General features: G+C 36.9%; 1 protein-coding gene across 2 annotated transcripts in view; it reads left to right on the top strand.

Annotated features, from left to right (window-relative positions):
• PDZRN4 (PDZ domain containing ring finger 4) overlaps window positions 1-20,237 on the top strand; it is a 408,504-nt gene extending 388,267 nt beyond the window's left edge. For both annotated transcript variants that reach the window (XM_037846352.1, XM_037846353.1), the window contains 4 exons: window positions 1,081-1,143; window positions 8,823-8,924; window positions 12,922-13,038; window positions 16,412-20,237. In XM_037846352.1, the coding sequence (XP_037702280.1) occupies window positions 1,081-1,143; window positions 8,823-8,924; window positions 12,922-13,038; window positions 16,412-17,938 (1,809 nt within the window). In that variant the 3' untranslated portion in view covers window positions 17,939-20,237. The remainder of the gene's footprint in view (window positions 1-1,080; window positions 1,144-8,822; window positions 8,925-12,921; window positions 13,039-16,411) is intronic.
• Window positions 20,238-21,095: the final 858 nt, after the last annotated feature.

Here is a 21,095-nt window from a genome sequence, read left to right as displayed (position 1 = left end):
TGCCTTCTAAATAGGATACAATTAAGTAACCGTGCCTGGCTTCCTTCTAAGTCTCTAATTTATTATTTAAATTTGTCAGATTTGGAACTGCACTTTTCAGGGAAGGTAAAGAAGCCACAGGAAGTAAACATATGTATTTGGAAGGAACATTTTCCTTATACTTCTTACATGTAATTACAACATACTTGTTCTTGATTAACTGCTGAGGACTCATTTATTTTGTGGCATGAACTAATAAGCAAGTAATAACTAACATCTGGATAGAAAGGACCAACATCATGCTACACTTGAAATACTTTGCTTAAAAAAATGTTTTGTTGGAACAGCCTAAAATAAATGGTTTAAAGCCATCACATGAAATGTGATCAATGAAATTACTCCCAGTGAGCTGTAAGTCATCATTCAAGTTTGGTCCATTAAAATGTTGATAAGCTTTTAATGGAGCCTTAAATATCTATTTATACTAAAATAGTTTGTAGTTAACATACTTCATTCTATATGTAAAGTGGTGCCTGGTAAAATCAGCCTGGATAGGGTTTTTTGTTTTTTTTTTTTTCATTCCTTGGACAATGTAGATTCGAAGTCTCTTTGTAAATTAATGGGCTCATGAGACAGAAATCCATTTAATAAGTAGGGACTAACAGTGTATCTGTCAGCTTTTCCAAAACAGCTAAGGCAGGGTTTAAAAATCACCTTAGTAGAAAATAAATGTTCTGGGTCCAGAGAGTTCTAGTGTTAACATCATCCATGTCAGCTGAAGACCCTGCCTGACAGTTGAGAAACAGGAGTGAATGAATGATTGTGAGTGAAACAGGAAGAAAAGAAAGGAGGGAGTGAAAAATGACCATCAGATAAAGTTCTTCTACAGTCTCCTTTAATTTTATCATTGGTAATTCTAAAATAGCCCACTTACTATTTTAGAATCAGGGATTTTTGACAGAAAAATATGATATGCACTCTCAGAAATCAGTGGAGAGTTTTGAACCAAATTTTTTAAAAAGTATTTTAAAACCGTATTTTAGGTTCTTAAAGTAAATATTGCATATCCAGTTGAAAATGTGTGTCCTCTTTCTGTTATAGGTTGATCCGAATAGTATTGCTGCCAAAGACGGCCGAATTCGAGAAGGAGATCGTATTTTGCAAGTAAGTGGTTACTCTCTTAAGTTTCCTGTGATCTCTCCAACAGTTTTTACATTTTGTTCCTGAAAAATGTTAGAGGAAAGAATTTTTGCTTTTGGACTTTAACACCTTCAAAACAAAGAGCAATAATTTAAAATCTTTTTTTTTTAAATGTAAGAACAGTGAAATTTGTTAAGAATTATTAGTGGGTAAGACCCAAAATCTGGATATTAGGGGATAATAGAACCTGTTATTGTTGTGAAAGTTAAATGAAATTATGCCTATAATATGTTTACATAGTGCATAGTAAGTGCTTAATAAATGGTAACTGCTGTTATTACTACTGACATTAGCGTATCAGTTATTTCTGCCTTTTCCGGAATGATTCAGGGGACCATGGATCCAGATGTTCCACTACTGTGTGAAAATCTAGAAGTGTAAAGAAGTTTTAAGATTTACCTGCTGGGGCAGGTGGGAGAAATGTGCTTTCTCTTCCACATAAAAATGGAAACCAAATAAATTTCAGTTTAGTGAGGGAGATGATAGCATTTCACAGAAGGAGGTGGAACTGGAAAGAGTTCCAGACCAAATAAGGAATAACTTTGAAACCCCAAATTTCTGTTCTAAACCTGCCTCCATCTGCTCTATCCCTTCCAAGTCCTCTCCCATAAACAGCTGGCTGCAGAAAGACACGCAAGTTTCCCAGCTCTGTGTCCACATTAACTCCCAAATAAGAAACCCCTTTGGGGTTGAGTTTCAGTGCTGAGCACAACTGTGAAACAGAGAAGAGGACCTTAAAAATAACAAATTGAGGAAGTTGCAAACAGTAAAATCATTCTGCAAAACATTTAGTTATTGTGACACATCTATGATTCCCATTTCCCCTTACTAGATTTGGGTTCCTAGAGCATGTTTCTTTGGAGTTACCACTCTTTTGGGAACTGGGGCTTCTAAAACAGAGAAGAGGTGGCTTCAGCATTTGGAGCACTCCCTTTGCAATTAGGAAGAAAGCTCCATACACTGGTGTTATCATGCACTGTGACACAATCATGATAAAGCTGAGCCCGAGCTGCCTTGTCCACTCACCTTGAGGCTATCCTGCCTAGTTGTTCCACTGTCTTTTCATTTCTTTGGGATGGTACTTTCAAGTTCACACCCCTTCTTCAAACTCTTTCCCTTCTCTGGCTAATTGCTGAGGAACACCTTTTGCTTAAAGCCCCCTCCACTAAGGCCCCAATTAGAAAAAAAAAGTAAAGAGTATGAATTACTGGACACCCGGGTTCCCACTAGTTCTCCGAAAACCTCAAGGGTGTATAATTTCCATTTCAGTGAGCTCCTTAAGTGGTGACCGGTAGTTAAATAAAAGGCAATCATGTCTTTCGTTGGACCTATCAGAGAAGGAAAAATGTGTTAGGAAGCCAAGACATAGTTTTGTTTACCACCATATTTTCAATTTCTGTCACATACACTCATGAATACCTGAAACAAATGTACTCACTGGAAAGAACAATAGGATAAATCAATAAAATCTGTGGAAAAGTTTACTCTTCTCTCCTCATTAAGAAATTAAGGGTACCATTTTAGTGTATCTTCCAGATAATGAATACTTTGAAAATGCTTTTTTTTTTAAGTTTTGAAATAATTTTAAATTTATTATTCACTTGATTAACCCTTCCAATTATACTGAAAGTAATGTAACCTTCCTTCTTTTTATGCTCAAGATAATGTAACACCTAGCAGTCATGGCCCAATTCTGTGATAGAGTAGAATGCTCAATGGATAAAAGGTCTGGAGGATTTTATGCCCCTAAATGACCCCAGTTGGCTATGTTTTCTGATGTATTGGGTCTATATTTTATCATTTTTCTTACTCCCCTTTTGCTTCTTGCTAGCTGTCACTTCGTCTACTCACCATTTATTCTCCACATCCCTATACCTCCTACTCCACCCTCACCTGGCTCCTTTCCGAATTTCCAGCTTCCACTCAACCATGGCTTGTTTATGTTAAAATTACACCTAACATTTAGTATGTAGGTTGTGAGGATGGAGTTATTAAGAAATAAAGTACAAGAGTTTCCACATATGCATACTGTGTGTTTTGACACTTCCAAATTCTTAACTATATTGTAGGCAGATAGCATTTTCCAATGAAATAATAAGACATTCCTTAATTGAGTCAATTAATTGAAGAAAAAGCAGCAGGATTGAAAAAGGATTGTTTTCTGCCTGATTACTTTATATTCACTGAAAAATATTCCACACTTAATGAATAAATAAATGTCACATTATAAAAGCCAAGAATTCAAGTCTGTCTGCACACAAAGGAAACAAAGAGTCTTAAGGGTGATGATGAAATTATATTCAATAGAACTGACAAAATTTTACCCATAGACAAATAGTCCCCATATGGCTGATGTGGAGATTATAGGATACCCTCCTAATCAACAATTAATGACGCCTTTGCCTAGGGGATGAGAGTGGGAGGAAGAAAGGATTTACTTCTTATCCTTGAAGTTTCCTGGATGGCTCTTGTTTAAATGAACCTCCTTAGAGCAATTGTAATTTTAATTTCCTGTTTATGATGACTTAAGTAAAGTACTTTAACAGTCCTACCCTCATGGTGTAGCTGAAATTTCCTAAACGTAGCACACCGTGGTCCTGTTAGATGACCTCACCCAATGACTGTGCACATGCACGTGCTCACACACACACTCACTCACTCACAAGAGATTGACATAAAACAGGGATTATACAGAAAAGAAGCCATAACCAATTTCCTGAGAGCACATTCTAGTTCTCTGCAAGTGTTAGACAGTTCTATCTGCTATGCAATTGTTAGGAACTTGTGATATTAGATGCTTGCCCACTCATACATCTGGTAAAAGTCCTCTCAGAAAATTTCAGAGCTGAGCAAAGGCAAAGCGTTTCTGAGCCAGAGAGGAAGATTAAAGACCTACAAAGCTCAACTCTCCAAAGGAGAGAATGCCATATTCTCATTTTCTCCTTTGGATGGTAGGCCTAAAATATTCCATGTAAACAGCCTAATCTCACATTGACCAAAAATATCAGTTATGTTCCTGTTCTGGTTTGCTAATGCTGCCATTATGCAAAATATCAGAAATGGATTGGCTTCTATAGATGGGGTTTATTTGGTTACAGAGCTACAGTCTGAAGGCCATGAAAATGTCCAAATTAAGGCATAAACACAAGTATACCTTCACTGAAAGAAGGCCAATGGCATCCAGAAAACCTCTGTTAGCTGGGAATGCAGGTGGCTGGCCTCTGCTGATTCTGGGTTATATTCCAGCTCCTCTCTCAGTTCCTTTTCATTCTTCAAAATGTTGCTCTTGGTGCATTTTGTCCTCTCTTAGCTTCTCCGGAGCAAACTCTGGGCTAGCATAAGTCTGATTTCAACAGCTGTCTCCAAAATGTCTTTCTCAGTTGCTCTCCAAAATGTCACTCACAGCTGCTCTGAGGTCCTTGTCTGTAAACAACTTTATATGACTCCAGTGACCCAATTAACACCCATTCTGAATGGGCGGGATAACACCTCCATGGAAATTATCCAATCAAACGTTTCACTCACAGTTGATTGAGTCACATTTCCATGGAAACACTCAGTCAAAGGATTCCAACCTAATCAACACTAATACGTCTGCCCCCACAAAATTGCATCAAAGATAATGGTGTTTTGGGGGACATAATACATCCAAACCAGCACAGTTCCTAAGAATTATCCCCTGACAGAGCCCTGTAAAAACTCAAACTAAGACTTCTATGAGCTCTCTCTTCGTCCTACACATAAACTGGTCCTCAGCATTTCTTCCCCCTCTTTAATTTTCTTCCCTTTGGATAACTGCTTTCCCCCTTTTCTGTTCTTTCCCATCTCTATATATCTCTACTTCACTCACCTTCTTTCTCTCTACACTAAAATATAAGCAGATTTGAAATCCATCTTTCCTCTTTTGCCTGAGCTTCTTAGATTTTCATAGAAAAACCTTAGGTGATAGCACTCCCAAGTATTTTAGTTGCAGACCTGCCTTTGGTACACTAATATGGGAAACCTAAAAATTGGTATACTCACATAAAAAAGCTATGTTAAACCATTGGGTTTTTATTTTTTATTCACACAGATACGCACACAGACTCATATGCACATACAGAAAAGTAGGCCTAAAGTGAAATTTTGACTGACTTATGCAGTAATTACCACAAATCTCCTCCAAATCAAGGATATATCCATTTTGGAACTAAAACTTACATATGGCCATGCACAGAAAATGAGACAGAGATATTGTCTAGCCAAGATTTTCCTCATTTGTATCAAAAAATCTCATCTTTCTCCTGGCTCTCCTCTCCTCTCATATCAAAACAGAAGATCTTCCATTGAGTTGTGGGGACACAACTGCTTGTCTGTGTCCCTCTCTTGTAGATGGTCCTGCACTTGGATGTCTGCCTAGTGTTTTCCAGGCACAGCAAGCTGCTTTCCTGTAGCTATAAGCCATTAATTCAGGAACAAGAACAACTGATTGTTGAAAGCTCTATCTGATTCCATTCCTCAGATCTTTTCGTTTTGAGAGGAGGCATCTTTGCTGAAATCCATTGCTGTATTTCTTACCCTGATAGCAGTTTGGGCATCAAACTAATGTCCTGAGTGCAATAGGATCTACCACCCAATTGGCTTACATGGCCCTTATTTTGAAAACAAAACAATTTACATTATAATTCTGGATCTATGTGGCAGATTCATTTCATTCTATGCATGGTCCTGAAGGTGTTCCTGCAACATGTGAACTGCTCCCCAAAACAGAGACTTTTGCCAGGACTGGAGATGATAGTTCTCATCGTGAGGATTTGACAGAGGAGAGGGTTGAATATCAACTGTAAAGATACTAAAAAGTGAACATGACTGTAATGTTTCCTTATGGCCCTCTAAGAGTTCAAAAATACATATGAGGTAGATACTTTTTAAATATAATCATGTTTACATCTGTGGATTTAATTAATGTGCGTGATTTTTAATACATTTGTTCCATTTAGCAGAAGATTTTTTCCTTTTCTGAGGATTAAAATATAAATGATGATTAATAGTAATAACAGTAGCCTCAATAGTAATATGTGGCCAAGATTTGAGAACTTTCTGTGTACTAAGCATTAAATTCTTTATGTATATATTATAAATTTAAGTTACATGCCTAAGATTGCCCAGCAATAAATTAAGGAAATGGGAACCCAGCAGTGGGACTCCTGACTCGCCTTCTTGACCACTCTGCAGTTCTGTAAGGAGAGAAGCTGGTCAGGTTAGCTACAATGAAGCAGAATCGGAAGGCATAAAATCACCGCCAATTTATTAGTTCATATTAAATTCATATGCAACAATCAGTTAATTTTAATTACTATAAATATGTAATCTAACATTGGGGTCTTCTGTGTCCTGCTCTGTCCATAGATGAGCTTTGGCCTCAGTCATCTCAATTTAAAGGTGAGGGGATGAGACTGGAAAATTCAGAAAATTTCCTCCAGCTGTAGCGTCCCAGTCAGGCACCACACAAATAGAGCTGCATGAAACTAGTCGCTGTCTTTTGGGAGTGTTTGCTCTAAAACATTCACACCAATGTGAATATATGTGTGTGGGAAAAATGAAGGCCGTAATGGTGACATTAGACAAATATGAATGAGGTGTATTTAGATTAAATTGTAAGTGAAATTTAGAGGAAGAAAGAATGGGGAAATATGTATATACTTGAGTGAACACCAGGGGAAAAGTGTGAGAATTATGCTTCAAAGTAGAAAAGATGAAGAAAACCTGTGTGAGAACATCTAACTCAATTCTCTTAGAATCGAATGTGCCTATAGTAGAGGGAAGATGAAAGAAGTTTCATGATTAAGAAGCAAATAAATGAATTCCAGGTATACTACTAAGAATTACAGTGCAATGGACATAAGTCCTCAAAGCTCAAAGAAATTAAAAATCAACAAGTCATTATTTTAAAACCACATTTATTTGGGGATGGGGGAGATGCAGTGGAATCCATAACTGACAACTTATCTTTATTTGAGAAAAAAGGCCTTGAGGTCAATACAATAAGTAGTTTTTCAGATACATATTTGTGGAAAACCACATGTCCTTCTCAATCATTATTCCTCATTTTGGAATCGTAGCTTTTCTTTTCAAATTTGGTAAATTTTATTTTTGTATTGCAAATAAAAGGAAATGCATGCAAAACTTGTAAATGCTAAATTTCCTATCTGTACATACAAGTGTAGAAGCTAAATGAGAAGCTAAGGTGATTTTTACCAGAGCAAGGAAACACAACCTGCACTGTGAGCTTTTTGCCCCTTTAATAATGGTCTGTTTCCTTTTTGCTAAATATGTATGATAAGAGTCTAGGAATCGGGATCATTATTGTGGTACAAAATTGAGGTTCCTGGGCTTGTTTTCAGATTATTGTTGTCTGTCCTCATGCCTGAGCCAGAATCCCAAAGAGCCACAAGAACAAATCCTTGGTAGTCTGTTTCATGCTTCTTGGCAGAAATGTTTAGTGAAAGATGTTAGATTAATGGTGGAAAAAATGATCAATGCAGCCACACTTTCCTTCTGCTTCACCTAAGTAATTAATATTTATTTTTGCCAGAATTTCTTGACCTCTTTAGTTGACTTTTCTTTCCACATATTTTAGTTATAGATTATGGACCAAACATCCCATTGTCTCTATGCATTTGAATCATCAATAAAATAAAATAATTTTAGAATATCCAAAGGAAAAAAAATTGTATTAACTAAAAGTGAAATGCATTTGAACATGAAAATGCAGTTTAAAAGATAAACTTTAGAAATCTTATTTACTCTGTCTTAGTTAGCATTTAGAAAAAAGAAAAAGAGATATTTCAGACATCACTGGGAACCTGTGCTATGTAATCAAAACTATACCTAAACCTGGCTTCTTTCACTCAGCATTCTTTTTAAAAAGTCAGTTTTACTCTATGCTAATTTTTTTAAAATTGTTATGTATACTTAAGAGATGCACCTTAAAATATCTCATAAGTTTTGTTGTGTAGGGAAATGGATAAATCTTAGAAAGGGACTAGAGCATCGATTGTGTATTGATGGAGGGTGTTTCTGATGAGCTTTTGCTTCTTTCGATTAGTTAAGCAATGAAAGATCTCCTGAGAAGGATGTTTGGGCAACTGAGTCAGACCCACAAACAAATACGAAATGATTAAACAAAATCACAATCAGCAGTGGCCTGGCAGGGTTGCCTCGCGAGAGATAATAGTGCAGCTCTCTAATTGGCTTGCAGCAAGCATGCAGGATGACCGATTTCAGCTGTGGTGTTGCCAGTCCTGCTTTCCCCGGCACTATTATCTCGGAGTGACACTTCCATTACTCTGAGCAGAGAAAGATGAACGTCACCTGTCAGGGACTGGTTAATTGTGTTGCTAGATGTATGTTGCCAGGGCACGGGTTGGACATTTATGAACATAACTGCTTCCTCTGATGTCCGCCATCCTTCAGGGATCGATATGGTTCTTACAGTAAGCACATAATTGAGTGAAGGCACTTACAACTGAGGGGCTGAAGATGAGCCCATTGTGTGAGCTTCATTGTCCATACATTCACCATAAATGAGCTGATATTTGCCATTTATTGTGTGCAGCATTGTGGAAATGGAAACTAATGTGCCACTTTCATTTGTTTTCTAGATAAATGGTGAAGATGTCCAAAATCGAGAAGAAGCCGTGGCATTGCTCTCTAGCGACGAGTGCAAGAGAATCCTGCTGCTTGTTGCAAGGCCAGAGATTCAGGTCAGAACAGAGATAAAAATCTGGAAGCTGGACTTTGTATTCATTATCAGCTATTCTGTATCAAACCAGTATCATGGATGTTTGTAAAAACAAAACATAACTAAGACTGATGTTTCCTAAATTATCAACCTTATCAAAAAAGTGATATGCTAAGGTCTCCCACTATATATTGCTCCACAAAATGGCAGTTAAACATCTTATTTTAAAGAAGCACGCATAACTGAGTCATCATTCTCTCCTTTCACTTGCCAGTTATTTAAATGAATTCACAAATGAGAAATTGTTGACTTTACATAATTTTTTATTTTGTCTGAGTTCTTGCTTTAGGTTTCCATCTAAAATTACTTAACTGGCATATTAAAGTATCTTAAAAGACTCTAATGAGAGAAACATTAGCATATCTAGCTATCAACTTAACTTTTTTTAGAATAACTCTATCAAATGAAGTCATTATAGTAAGTGAATTTTTCCCAAGTTTAGTATGACAAAACCATCTGTCTCATCAAAAGAAACTGATAGCTTCTAAAGGAAGTTTTTCATATCTTTACAGAGGGGAGATGTCATGAAAGTAAAGGAGAGGTAATGGTGGAAGAAAAGTACTATTGGTACTTCCTTTTATATCCTTTTTATATCCCACCACAATGCAGAAAGGACATTACATTGTCACCAGTCTATCCATCTGTCAGTAGTTGGAGTGAAGTTGGTTATATGGCCATTTGACTCTCAGGTTATTGATCTGATATTTTTCAGGCTCCATAACTACATACTACCTATAAATTACACTGAGTAAGTGTATTTCAGTGTCAGACTGAATCCTGACTTGAATATAGTGGTTATAAAAGATCACTTTTTCCGCATATATTTCCTTTATGTCCTTGACCATTCTAAATGGTTCCCATAAAGTCTGCCATTGCCCAGGGCAGAGTAAAGTTACACATCTGCGGTCTTACGGGTGGGGAAAGGGACCCTACACAACCGACTGGACTGCTTACCTGGGAGGGAATTTTTAAAATATGCATGAAATTCCATCAGTTATCTGGAAATTTCTCACACTAATCCCACTGATCCTGTTTGCTTGAAAAAGAGCAAAATAAAGGGGGTAAATACATATTGGTGAAATTCATGATAAATTGATGAGAACTCAACGGACAGCTCAGTAGTCATCTCTGCTGTAGGAAAAATATTTTGGTGATATAATGCGGTTTCCCTGCCCTTTCCACGGAACTGCTAGAGAACCTCATTAAGTAAGAATTAAAGCATTTCCTTAAACTTGGCCACATAATGGCTATAGTGGACTATGGAAAAAATAGAAATTAATGACATAAGACCAGATCCTGTTAATCTTTGATGGAATACTTATGTTTGGTAGAACCAGTGGCATTTTTTGCATATCTGGCTACTTTCCTGACCTTTTCCTCCAAAAGAGTCAATGTTAGGACATGAATTTTCAAACTAGACTTCCTTTCTGTAGTTGATATAAAAGATGGTTGTCTGATTCCATCAGATGCTGTCCTGTCTGTCAAAATAAGGATCTGCATTAGCCTCTTGTTTCTGAAGCAGCCTTCATACCACTGCAGGGAAGCTAATCACCTTCAGAAAATCAGATTCCTAGAAAAAACAGAAAAGAGAATGCACGTTAACACCATACTTTAAAAACGTAATTTAAACAGGTCATCCATAAAGTGGCAAGAAATGACAAAAAAAGTATCTTGCCTTATAGCACGCATATTTTTCATCAAATTCAGTATTTCTCATTATTACATTTTTTTGCATGTGTATTTATGTGTATTTTATTCAGTGAGAATGTGGAAGATTTTTGTGTGCTTTTTCCGGTCTTTTTTTTTTTTTTTTTTATGTTTCCAATACTCTCTAGATTCTTAGAAATGATCTACAGAGTTGCTGGGGGCAGCATTGTTCATCTGTGCAATATTTTAAAATAACTCATTCCTCTCATTCCCTGTCAACTTCCTTTCATTTTCTGCCAATTTTGTTCCTCAGACCATTAAAGATATTGCTCTTCTGTCCCCTGGGCCACTGGGGCAGCAAGGGTGATCATAGGAACTTGTAGTCACCCCCTTTGAGACAGTGTAGGTTGTTCCTTTATCTGAAATGGCATGTGCAGACCATGTGGGTGAAGATCCTCCCTGTGTAATAATGTTTCCTTTCTGCAGCTCAGCTCAATGGGGAAGTCTGTCTATGCCTCAGCATTAGATTCAGATTACCACGAAAGCACATCTAGAGAGAAAGAGGAAATACAAGAGGGAAAAGAAGTGAACAAGAAGAACTTCCCCTTACCCATTGTGTTGTGTACAGCTCCAGCCTAGAGGAAAGCCTTATCAAAGTAGACATATACCATCTAAATATAGTAACCCAAAGACCTATGGAGTTAGTCATCAGAAAAGAGTTATAGGGAATTATTAATTTCTACCATTCGTTCTTATCTTCCCCAATCTTTCATTAAGACTTCAAAAGACTCTGTTTCGTAATTCACTAAGTCACAGATAGGAGGTGTTTTGTTTTGACTTAAAGAAAAATTCCCTGGTTTGTTTATAAAATGTAAACATTCCTAGCTTTAAATAAGTTCTTTTGGAGTTTGGCATTTGCAGCTTCATAAAGCTTAAAAAGGGATTAAATAAGGTGAGATGTGCACAATTATAAATTGGGCTGAATTTAAATTTTTACTCAGCTTAATTATCATAGCTAATATGTATATCAAAGTCAGTGGGGTGGGACCCACTCAAGTTATTCAAGCCACATTAAAATAAAATGAGGATGAATGAATGTGTCCATATTTTGGCTCCAGTCAGTTTTGAGGTAATTTAAGTTCTAGATGGTTTTATTAGACACCAAGAAATATGTGTGATTTGCCTTTATATTAAAGAATATAATACATATATGCTAATGTCTGGTGCAATTTCTTTCCGTTTTTATTGTTGTTATGATTGTTTTTAACGTTTAAATAAAAGCTTATTTGACCTGTTTGGTGGTGAAATCACCTCAAACTATAGTCAATTTTGGCTCACTATAAAGCTTCTATTTCTTTGTAGCACCAAGTAAAGCATAGCTTTAACAATAAGCCGGTTAATTTAATTAGCATAGATGACTAATGTATATAATCCAGCTCCAAAAATCCACTTTGAGGCCAATTATCTGCACTGACTGTCAGCACTGATCATATTATCAAGGTAACCACAAGTTGTCTATCTCACTTTGAATTGAGAAGCCAAGGGATTTGTTCAGTTTAATTTGTATAAGACTCCCACAAGAATACTTGCATTCCACACCCACAAACAAAACCCGGCATCTTCTACACAGTTCCAACACTCTTAAATGCTACATCTGCTTTAGTGTTTTTCCTTAGAATTGGGCCCCAAAAAAATGAATCAAAATGGACATGGGGTAGCATGGCTTTTGTCAAAAAGAATATCTTAGGATTTTCCTCTTTTTTAAAGATAAACTAAACGTGGTCTGTAAATTCTTTTGTGGCGAGCCAGCCATCTTGTTAACTTGGGAGCCATCGCCTAGAAATGAAAAAGGAGGTGAAGGGAGTGGCAGTGTGTGGGGGCCCATGGCGTGGAGTGCACTCACGTTGGGGGTTGTTAAGGAAAAAAGCCAATTGTCTCATAGCCCTATTAGTCCCACTGCAGTTCTTTTAACACAGGGACTGTGGGAGGTAATGAGGGTGACTGACAGCTGTGGATTATGCAGGATGCTTTTCATACATTTTGAAAGAAGGTAATGTTCTATGCTGTGAGATCTACTCAGATATGAGAGAAAATCTGTAGCTCTGTTTCAGAAAAGGATAAAAGGCATGAGAATCCAATTTTTTTTTTTTTTATCACCTTTTCTTCTTTCTGAGAGGTGAACTATAGTAGGCTGATATTCTGAAGAGAATCATTATGATAAAAGGAACTGGGCAGGTGTCACCATTTAAGTTTACCCTATTTTAGCATGATTCTCACAACATAATATAATGTACTAATGTATTCTTTTGCAGCTGGATGAAGGCTGGCTGGAAGATGAAAGGAATGAATTTTTAGAGGAGTTAAACTTGGAGACGTTGGAAGAAGAGCATAAAGAAGCAATGCAGCACATTGCCAATGAGGTGGAGCAGGTAGGGCCAACAATTTGAACGACATCATTTGAAATGTTGCTAGTTATTTTTTTAAATATAACCATAAATGGAGAGAAAAACTAAATCAAAGGGTTTGGTCAAACATGTCTATAATGGTAATTTTTGAGCGCAAATGATAATCTTCAATGAAGTGGAGAGAATAAATAGATTTTTTTCTATGAAGAATATTTCCAGTTTAGGAAGCTTAGAGGCCATTGTCAAGACAGTGCAGCAGTATTCAGATGTTGACCTCGGTACTGTTTCAAACTAATGGTGGAAATTTAACAGTAAAAGCTATGCACTGCTTCTCAACAGGTAAGTTGAAGACAAACTGTATTGTATATTAATGTATCCACTTGAATATTTAGACAACTATAGGATGATGATGAGATGATGTATTTAGTATCATGATTATACCTGCATACTCCTGAATAGTAGTTCTGCTTGAGATCATTGACATCATTTTTGCCTTAGGGTCACATGTTCATTTAACAAATATTTTTTGTCTCCTAATATGATCCAAGCACCATATCTGATACAGAGAATACAAAGGAGAATGATGCAAAGATGCTGCCCTTAACTGATTCACAATTAATAAAATAATCACAGTGTGACTTGTGGCAAAGTGAGGTTTAGGATTATGTTCAATTTGTTGTTGTTGTTTTCCTACTGGAGCAAAATAAGAACAATATATTCTAGATCCTTTATGTCAGATCCATGTCATTCAATTACCTGATATGGTTTTATTAACGTTTCTGCTGTCAGTTTAGTGATGTATTTAATTATCATCCTATTCTCAGCATTAATTCTTAACATATCCTGAAAGATAACTTTTTTAAAAATTCTGACAACTTAGGAACTTGAAGTGTAAGGACCCTATCACCTAACCAAGCTGAATATTAAAATATGTTGATATGCTAATATCACTTAACGAAGATGTGTTGTGTGTGTGTGTACACATATCCATTACATTAAACCATTAGATGGCCAACCACAGAAACCACAGTGTCCACATAGCCAGGTGTCTTATACTCACGTGATGATTATTGGCCACTTCACAAATAGTAGCTCATGCTCAAAAATATGTTGCTGGTGCCATGAAAATTGCTTTTCACTATAGGTAGGAGAGACTGGAATTTTAATGTTTGCCTTCAACTGGCCACAAATAAAGATATTTTTTGGTGGCAGCGGCTGGTTACAAGCAAGAAAGTCCTCGCTCCAGGCCTTTCCTCTCTCAGATACAAAATGTGAACTGATACAGAATTGACAGTAGGATGTTGGAATAAGAAAATAAGGGAGAAAACCTGTCCAGGTGAAGTGATATGGTGTCAAATGCTGCCTACTCATCTGACTTAATACCAATGCTAGGTCTTTTGAGGTAACACTAGATGTCCCTGAGGTTAGATTTTCATTGTGTGGAAATTTTTCTTCACCATGAGACTGAAAAATGATGAGAAGTACAGAAACCTTTAAAAGTCCCTTGCCCTTATAAACAATAATACTACATTAGAAATGTCTTGGTAGAAACATTGCCTGTCACTATAATAATTCCATAGGGAAATGATAAATGATAAGAGTAGCATTACATTAGAAACCAGGAATTCTAGGCTGGAGAATCGAAAAATCTTTTTTATTTCCACATTTGTTCATAAACCAATGACAAAAGGAAGGGAAATTCAATAAAAATAAATAAATACATATCCATATGTAAAACCACTTTAAGGAAAGTTCCACTTTACAGACTATCCTGGGTCTTACACGGCTGCCGTTGACACATTGTACAATATCTCCTAGAGCAAAATTTGTCTTTTTTATTTGTACTGAATGTAAAATAAGAAAAAATACTAGACTTCTTATAATTTTTCAGCTCATTACAGGATATGTGAAAATATGCATGTAAATAATACAATATATAAACTCATACCCAATAGCAATAACCTTCTTTCAGGGCCTTACGGCACAACATGCAGATGTCACCTCACTTTTCTTCTATTGTCGGCTTATAGCGAGGGGCAGAAAGACCTGCCAAGTTAAATTACCTAATTACAACCTACTTTTTTATCAATAAGATTTAAAATCAAACTCAGGGTGCTTTCAACAAATAAGGGAAAATATTTTCGGGAAAGGGTGAGACTCCTAGAACAATATGATACATGGTCACATTCTCTCCTCTCTAGCTTATGTTACATTTTGTTCTGCCATTACTTACGTGGAAGAAAACAACAAATATACAGAGAGACCCTCTTAAACCCTGTTTTAAAATACTTTTTTCCCACTCTTCCTCCTTTCTTTAACTCTCACAGCCTAAATTATATTTACTTATGTAATTACATCTGCTAGAAAAAAAATTGTACCTAATTGTGAGAAAACTTAGACACAAGGAAAATACTATCTACCAACTGCCATGTAGATGTTGAGTAGTGAAGGGGAAAGGAATTTAACCTGTTCACTGAGAAAGTGCTACCTATGCACCTCTTTAAGGCAGTGATAGTTAATTGCTCTGGCAATCAGTCCTTCTCAGATTTCCATTGAAACTGTCATTTTTATTGTCAGTAGAATAAAACTCACCTTTGAAGGAAATTACTGGTTAAGAGTAGAAAAGTCTTTTTATGTAATTCCAGTGAGTCCTAAGAGATTCACTGTTGTTGTTTTGGAGATGCACTGAGGGTCAAAACCCCTGTATTAAGAAATACGGCATCCTGGACATATTAGAAGTTCTGGCGCTGGTAGATGGAGCAGTGCTTTTTGGTCATCTCTTGCTAATAACCTGAATATTAAGGCTCGATAACTATAGATAGAAGGTCCTGGCTCCATTGCTAACATAGTGTTGATCTGTTCCTGAAATTCTGTGATGTTTGGCTTATCATTGGTGGCATATTGCTAGATCATTTAAGAAATATGTTTTATTTCCATTTGCTTGAGGAAAGTTCAAGAAAAAAGTAAGGTAATGATGGCTTCTGAGCTCCAGGCCTCCAGATGCTGATGATCATTTAGACATTCTGTCTTACTCATCCTTGAGTGTATTATCACCTTTAAACTCAGAAAGTCACCTTATTTTTACACCTCCACCCCAGAGTTTCCTAAGTAAATAAAACCTTCAGACAAGGATCACTTATTGAAATGTGTCCTGTTTTATTTCTTTCTAAGCGAGTATCATAGGCATATTCAAACAGCTTTTGTTTTCTTTATTTCACTGTATAAAAAGCTGCCATGAGCTAACTGCCTTTATTTCAAAAATTGTTATGAAAACTAAAATTAGGTTTCTGGGAACTACGCTTTTGCCAAGAAACATTGTTTTTCGGGCAATTTTTTCAAGAATTGGTTTTTTTCAAAAGAATTAATTTTCTTTGTTCTCCTAACTTTATTTTCCTAGCCAAAAAAGCAAGAAGAAGAAGAAGGCACAACAGACACGGCAACGTCCTCATCCAACAACCATGAGAAGGACAGTGGAGTAGGACGCACAGATGAAAGCTTGCGAAATGATGAGAGCTCAGAGCAGGAGAATGCAGCTGAGGACCCCAATGGCACTTCTTTGAAGAGCAAAAGAGAGCTGGGGCAGAGTCAAGACACCCTAGGAAGCGTTGAACTTCAGTGCAATGAGAGTTTTGTGTCTGGTGAATACATTGACTCGGACTGCGTTGGCAACCAAGATGAGGAGTGTGAAAGATTTCGCCAGCTCTTGGAGCTCAAATGTAAGATTCGAAACCATGGAGAGTATGACCTGTATTACTCAAGCAGCACAATTGAATGCAATCAAGGGGAGCAAGAGGGAGTGGAGCATGAGCTACAGTTGCTTAATGAAGAGCTGAGAAACATTGAACTTGAGTGCCAGAATATCATGCAGGCTCACAGGCTTCAGAAAGTGACAGACCAGTATGGTGACATCTGGGCACTGCATGATGGAGGATTCCGAAATTATAACACCAGCATAGATTTGCAAAGGGGAAAATTAGATGACATTATGGAACACCCAGAGAAGTCAGACAAAGACAGTTCTAGTGCTTACAACACAGCTGAAAGCTGCAGAAGTACTCCACTAACTGTGGACCGTTCCCCTGACAGTTCCCTTCCAAGAATGATCAACCTCACCAATAAGAAAAACCTGAGAAGCACAATGGCAGCTGATCAGTCCTCTTCTGGACAGAGCAGTAAAGAGTCAACCTCCACCAAAACCAAAACCACTGAACAAGGTGGTAACCTTGAAGGCAAGGAGAAGATTTTGGAAAGCAACAAACTTCCTGAGCAAGAGAAGACAGTTGGAGAGCACATTCCTTACCTCTCTCCTTACCACAGCTCCTCGTATCGATATGCAAACATCCCCGCACATGCCCGGCATTATCAGAGCTACATGCAGTTAATTCAGCAGAAATCTGCAGTCGAGTATGCTCAGAGTCAGCTCAGCTTGGTGAGCATGTGCAAGGAGTCTCAGAAGTGTTCAGAGCCCAAGATGGAATGGAAGGTGAAAATTCGGAGCGACGGGACACGGTACATCACCAAGAGACCAGTGCGAGATCGAATTCTGAAGGAACGTGCCTTAAAGATCAAGGAGGAGCGGAGCGGCATGACTACAGATGATGACACCATGAGCGAGATGAAAATGGGGCGCTACTGGAGCAAAGAGGAGAGAAAGCAACACCTGGTTCGTGCCAAAGAGCAGCGTCGGCGCCGAGAATTTATGATGCGGAGCCGGTTGGAGTGTCTCAAGGAGAATCCTCAGAGTGGCAGTGAGGGCAAGAAGGAGATCAGCATCATTGAACTGAGTCACAAAAAGATGATGAAAAAGAGAAACAAGAAAATTTTGGACAACTGGATGACAATCCAAGAACTGATGACCCATGGGGCCAAGTCTCCTGACGGAACGAGAGTCCGCAATGCCTTTTTGTCAGTCACCACTGTATGACTGTATGCGCACAACTGATTTTAAGAAGGTGCTACCAGTTTGGGTAGAGTATGATTGCCTCGTTCAATGTGGCATTTTTATATATATTTTGTGACTATAGTTTAAATTTTTTGTAAGCAAAAATATCTGGCAATTTTTCATTTGTTTTTTCGTATACTGGTACCTTCTTTTTGGCTGAGATCTTTCTTTATCTTGTGATATATTCATATTACTCATTTATAAAAAAAAAAGGAAAGAAAAGAAAACTTCAAAAAAAAAAATCCTTGAAGAAAAGTACTTAGGAGCCAATTAATTTCCTATTTTAATGTATCTATTGTAAGTTAAGATCTGGATTTATTGCTCTAGTTTACTTATTTTCTACTTTAATTAAACAACTCAATGCCAAAACATTTCTATGCTTGCTTCTTGGCATAATACATATGAAATCAATCTGTTAATAAATCACATGCCACATCTTGTCTTACACATTAAAAAACATCTCTTTTTAACATCCCATTGTACATTTAGCACATAAATGGCCATTGTCTTTGTCTCAGTAAAGTGTAAGTGGACAATCTTCCTGTGATATGTAGTGACATTGGACATGTAGCTAGATAATTGTGGTAATTGTGATGATAAAAGGGGAATAAATTATTGATTATCCTTAAGAAAAGTTATCAAGGAGTGTTTTATTTTCACTGTCCACTGTGGTTAACAGATGTAAATTAGTTCTATGCATATAATATTTAGGAGACTCCTAATTGTGGATTATAAAATGTGCACATTTTCTGTCACTTTTATTTCTATAACTTATCCTGAGATACTTCTTAAAGATCATTGTGTCACATGTTCCTACCAGGATTAAAGTAGATAATAGATGTAGAGCATCTAACAGAGTGCGATGGTCCGTAAGTCTGAATTAAAAATTCAATAAACATTAGTTCGTGACCCCCTTTCCTGCCACCCATGTAAGGTAAAGTTAAGAAAAATTTAGGAAAAGACATGGAAGAGAGGATGAGTGAGGTGTCTGAGACTTGGAGATTGTTTATAACGATATTGTAATGACACTAATGACATTTATTTAGTTGACCCGTTGGGAATAAATTTGGGGGGAACCATATTTGCAGTAATTACCAGAATACTCAACTATAAAGACTTTTTATGTCAGTTTATTAAATGAAATTGTTAGATTATTTAAATCTAGTTTCTCGTCATATAAACACTAATCCATATCATATATAAATCACAATGTGCTATTGAGAGAAAGCATTCCATTTTTTAGGCCAGATCAGTCATGTATATGCAAACGTGGGCTTGATCAAATTCTCATCCTATTAGATTGTTGTAACATAATAGAGACACAACCTGTGACTATTTCTGAAGCTACTTTCCCGTTTTAAAACCTGCAATGGCTCTTTACTAGCTCCTGAGTCTACGACTCTGACACCTCAGCCTTGTATTTAAGGCCCTCAGTTAACTTGCCTGCCTTGTCTACTGCATCCCTCCTTTAAATCTTCTCTGAGTCAGACCTGGCTGCTTAATATCCTGCTTGTTTACACTCAAGTTATCTCATGCTATTCTTCTGAGGTCTCTGTGCCAAATCCTATACCGACCCTAGCGTGTAATCACATACACATTTCCCTTGTGAAGCCTATTTTGATGACACCAAGATTTTCCCCTTACTTTGAATCTCTCAGTTCTTTGGCATACACTCTGATGCACCTGCAGTACTGTTTTACCTTGGAAATTTTATTATTTGGTTATTCAATAACATCCATCGAACTTATTGTCTCCCTGCATAGATTTTAAGTTCACGGAGGGAGGCAGTTGTGTCTTCCTCTGTCTCCGTAAGTCTCTGGTACAACGCCATGTGAATAATAATAAATACTGGTTGTGTTAAATTATTTCATACATTCATCTCTCTCCTCCACCACATATAGCCCTTCTCTTAATATTTTCCTTGTTCACTTACCCTTCCAAGTTCCTATCTTTTTAAGGGCTATAACATAAATAGAAAAAAACTAATCAAATTATATATAATGAAAAGATAGACTCAAAAATCTACAAAAATAGTGACAGAAATAGAAAACTAAAGCCAACTGAAAACATTGTCACTTCTAACTTTAGCCATTGTTTATCCATTGAATAAGACCATTCTGAATACACCCATAGTTAACTCTTGATCTAATCATTTTAAATAAAAATGTCTGTCTGTCTTAACTCAAATTCTTTCCTAACCTAATGCCTGTGGTTATTGTTTATCTTGACACAATGAGGTTTAAATTCTCATTGAATTTGAAATATTTCTATATATAAATGTCATTTGGAACTAACCTGTAGATTTTTCAGAAGAAACATGTACACGTCTCACAGAACTGCAGTGTTTCCAAAGTTACCAGTATGTTTTTTTTTTTTTTTTCATTTAAGGCCAAGTGTGCTTGCCAATTTAAAAAAAATGTGATGTTGGTGATTTTTTTGTCTGTGTTTATACAATTCTACAAGTTGAAAGTGTCATTTTTTCAAAAATCAGTGAAAATCTGAAAAGTGTTATGTTTTATCTTTCTACATAACATATCTTTGTGCTAAACATGTTTTTTTAGTAAATGAATAATAAATCTGTTGCTTAGCAAAAAAAAATGGGATATTTCATTTCAGTACAGAAGAAAAATGAGACTAAAGAGGGAAAAAAATTTACTTGCACTTACCTTGAAATTCCATATTTATTATTGCTTTTCATATTCAACATATGTTCTGGTTTGCTAAGGCTGCCATTATGCAAAATACCAGAGATGGTTTGGCTTTTATAAAGAGGGTTTATTCGATTATAAATTTACAGCCCTAAGTCCGTAAAAGTGTCCAAACTAAGGCATCAGCAAGAGGATACCTTCACTGAAGGAAGGCCAAAGGCTTCTGGAACACCTCTGTCTCCTGGTGCTTTGCTCCTGGGTTCTGGTTTCAAAATGGCTTTCTCCAAAATGTCTCTGGACATCTGTCTTAGCTCCTCTTTCTCAGTTCCTCTGCGTCCTTGCTTCTTTCTCCCAGGATGTTTCTCTCTAAGCATCTGGGAGTCCTCTCTTAGCTTCTCCAAGGCAAACTCAGGGCTTTATCTCTTAGCTTAGCATCTCTAAACATACTTCTGTCTGCATCTCCAAGCATCTCCAAACATCAGCAAGCATCT

This window comes from Choloepus didactylus, chromosome 8, assembly GCF_015220235.1.
Source record: "Choloepus didactylus isolate mChoDid1 chromosome 8, mChoDid1.pri, whole genome shotgun sequence".
In the NCBI taxonomy this organism is placed as follows: Eukaryota; Metazoa; Chordata; class Mammalia; order Pilosa; family Megalonychidae; genus Choloepus; species Choloepus didactylus.
This window is presented reverse-complemented; position numbering and strand designations above follow the sequence as displayed.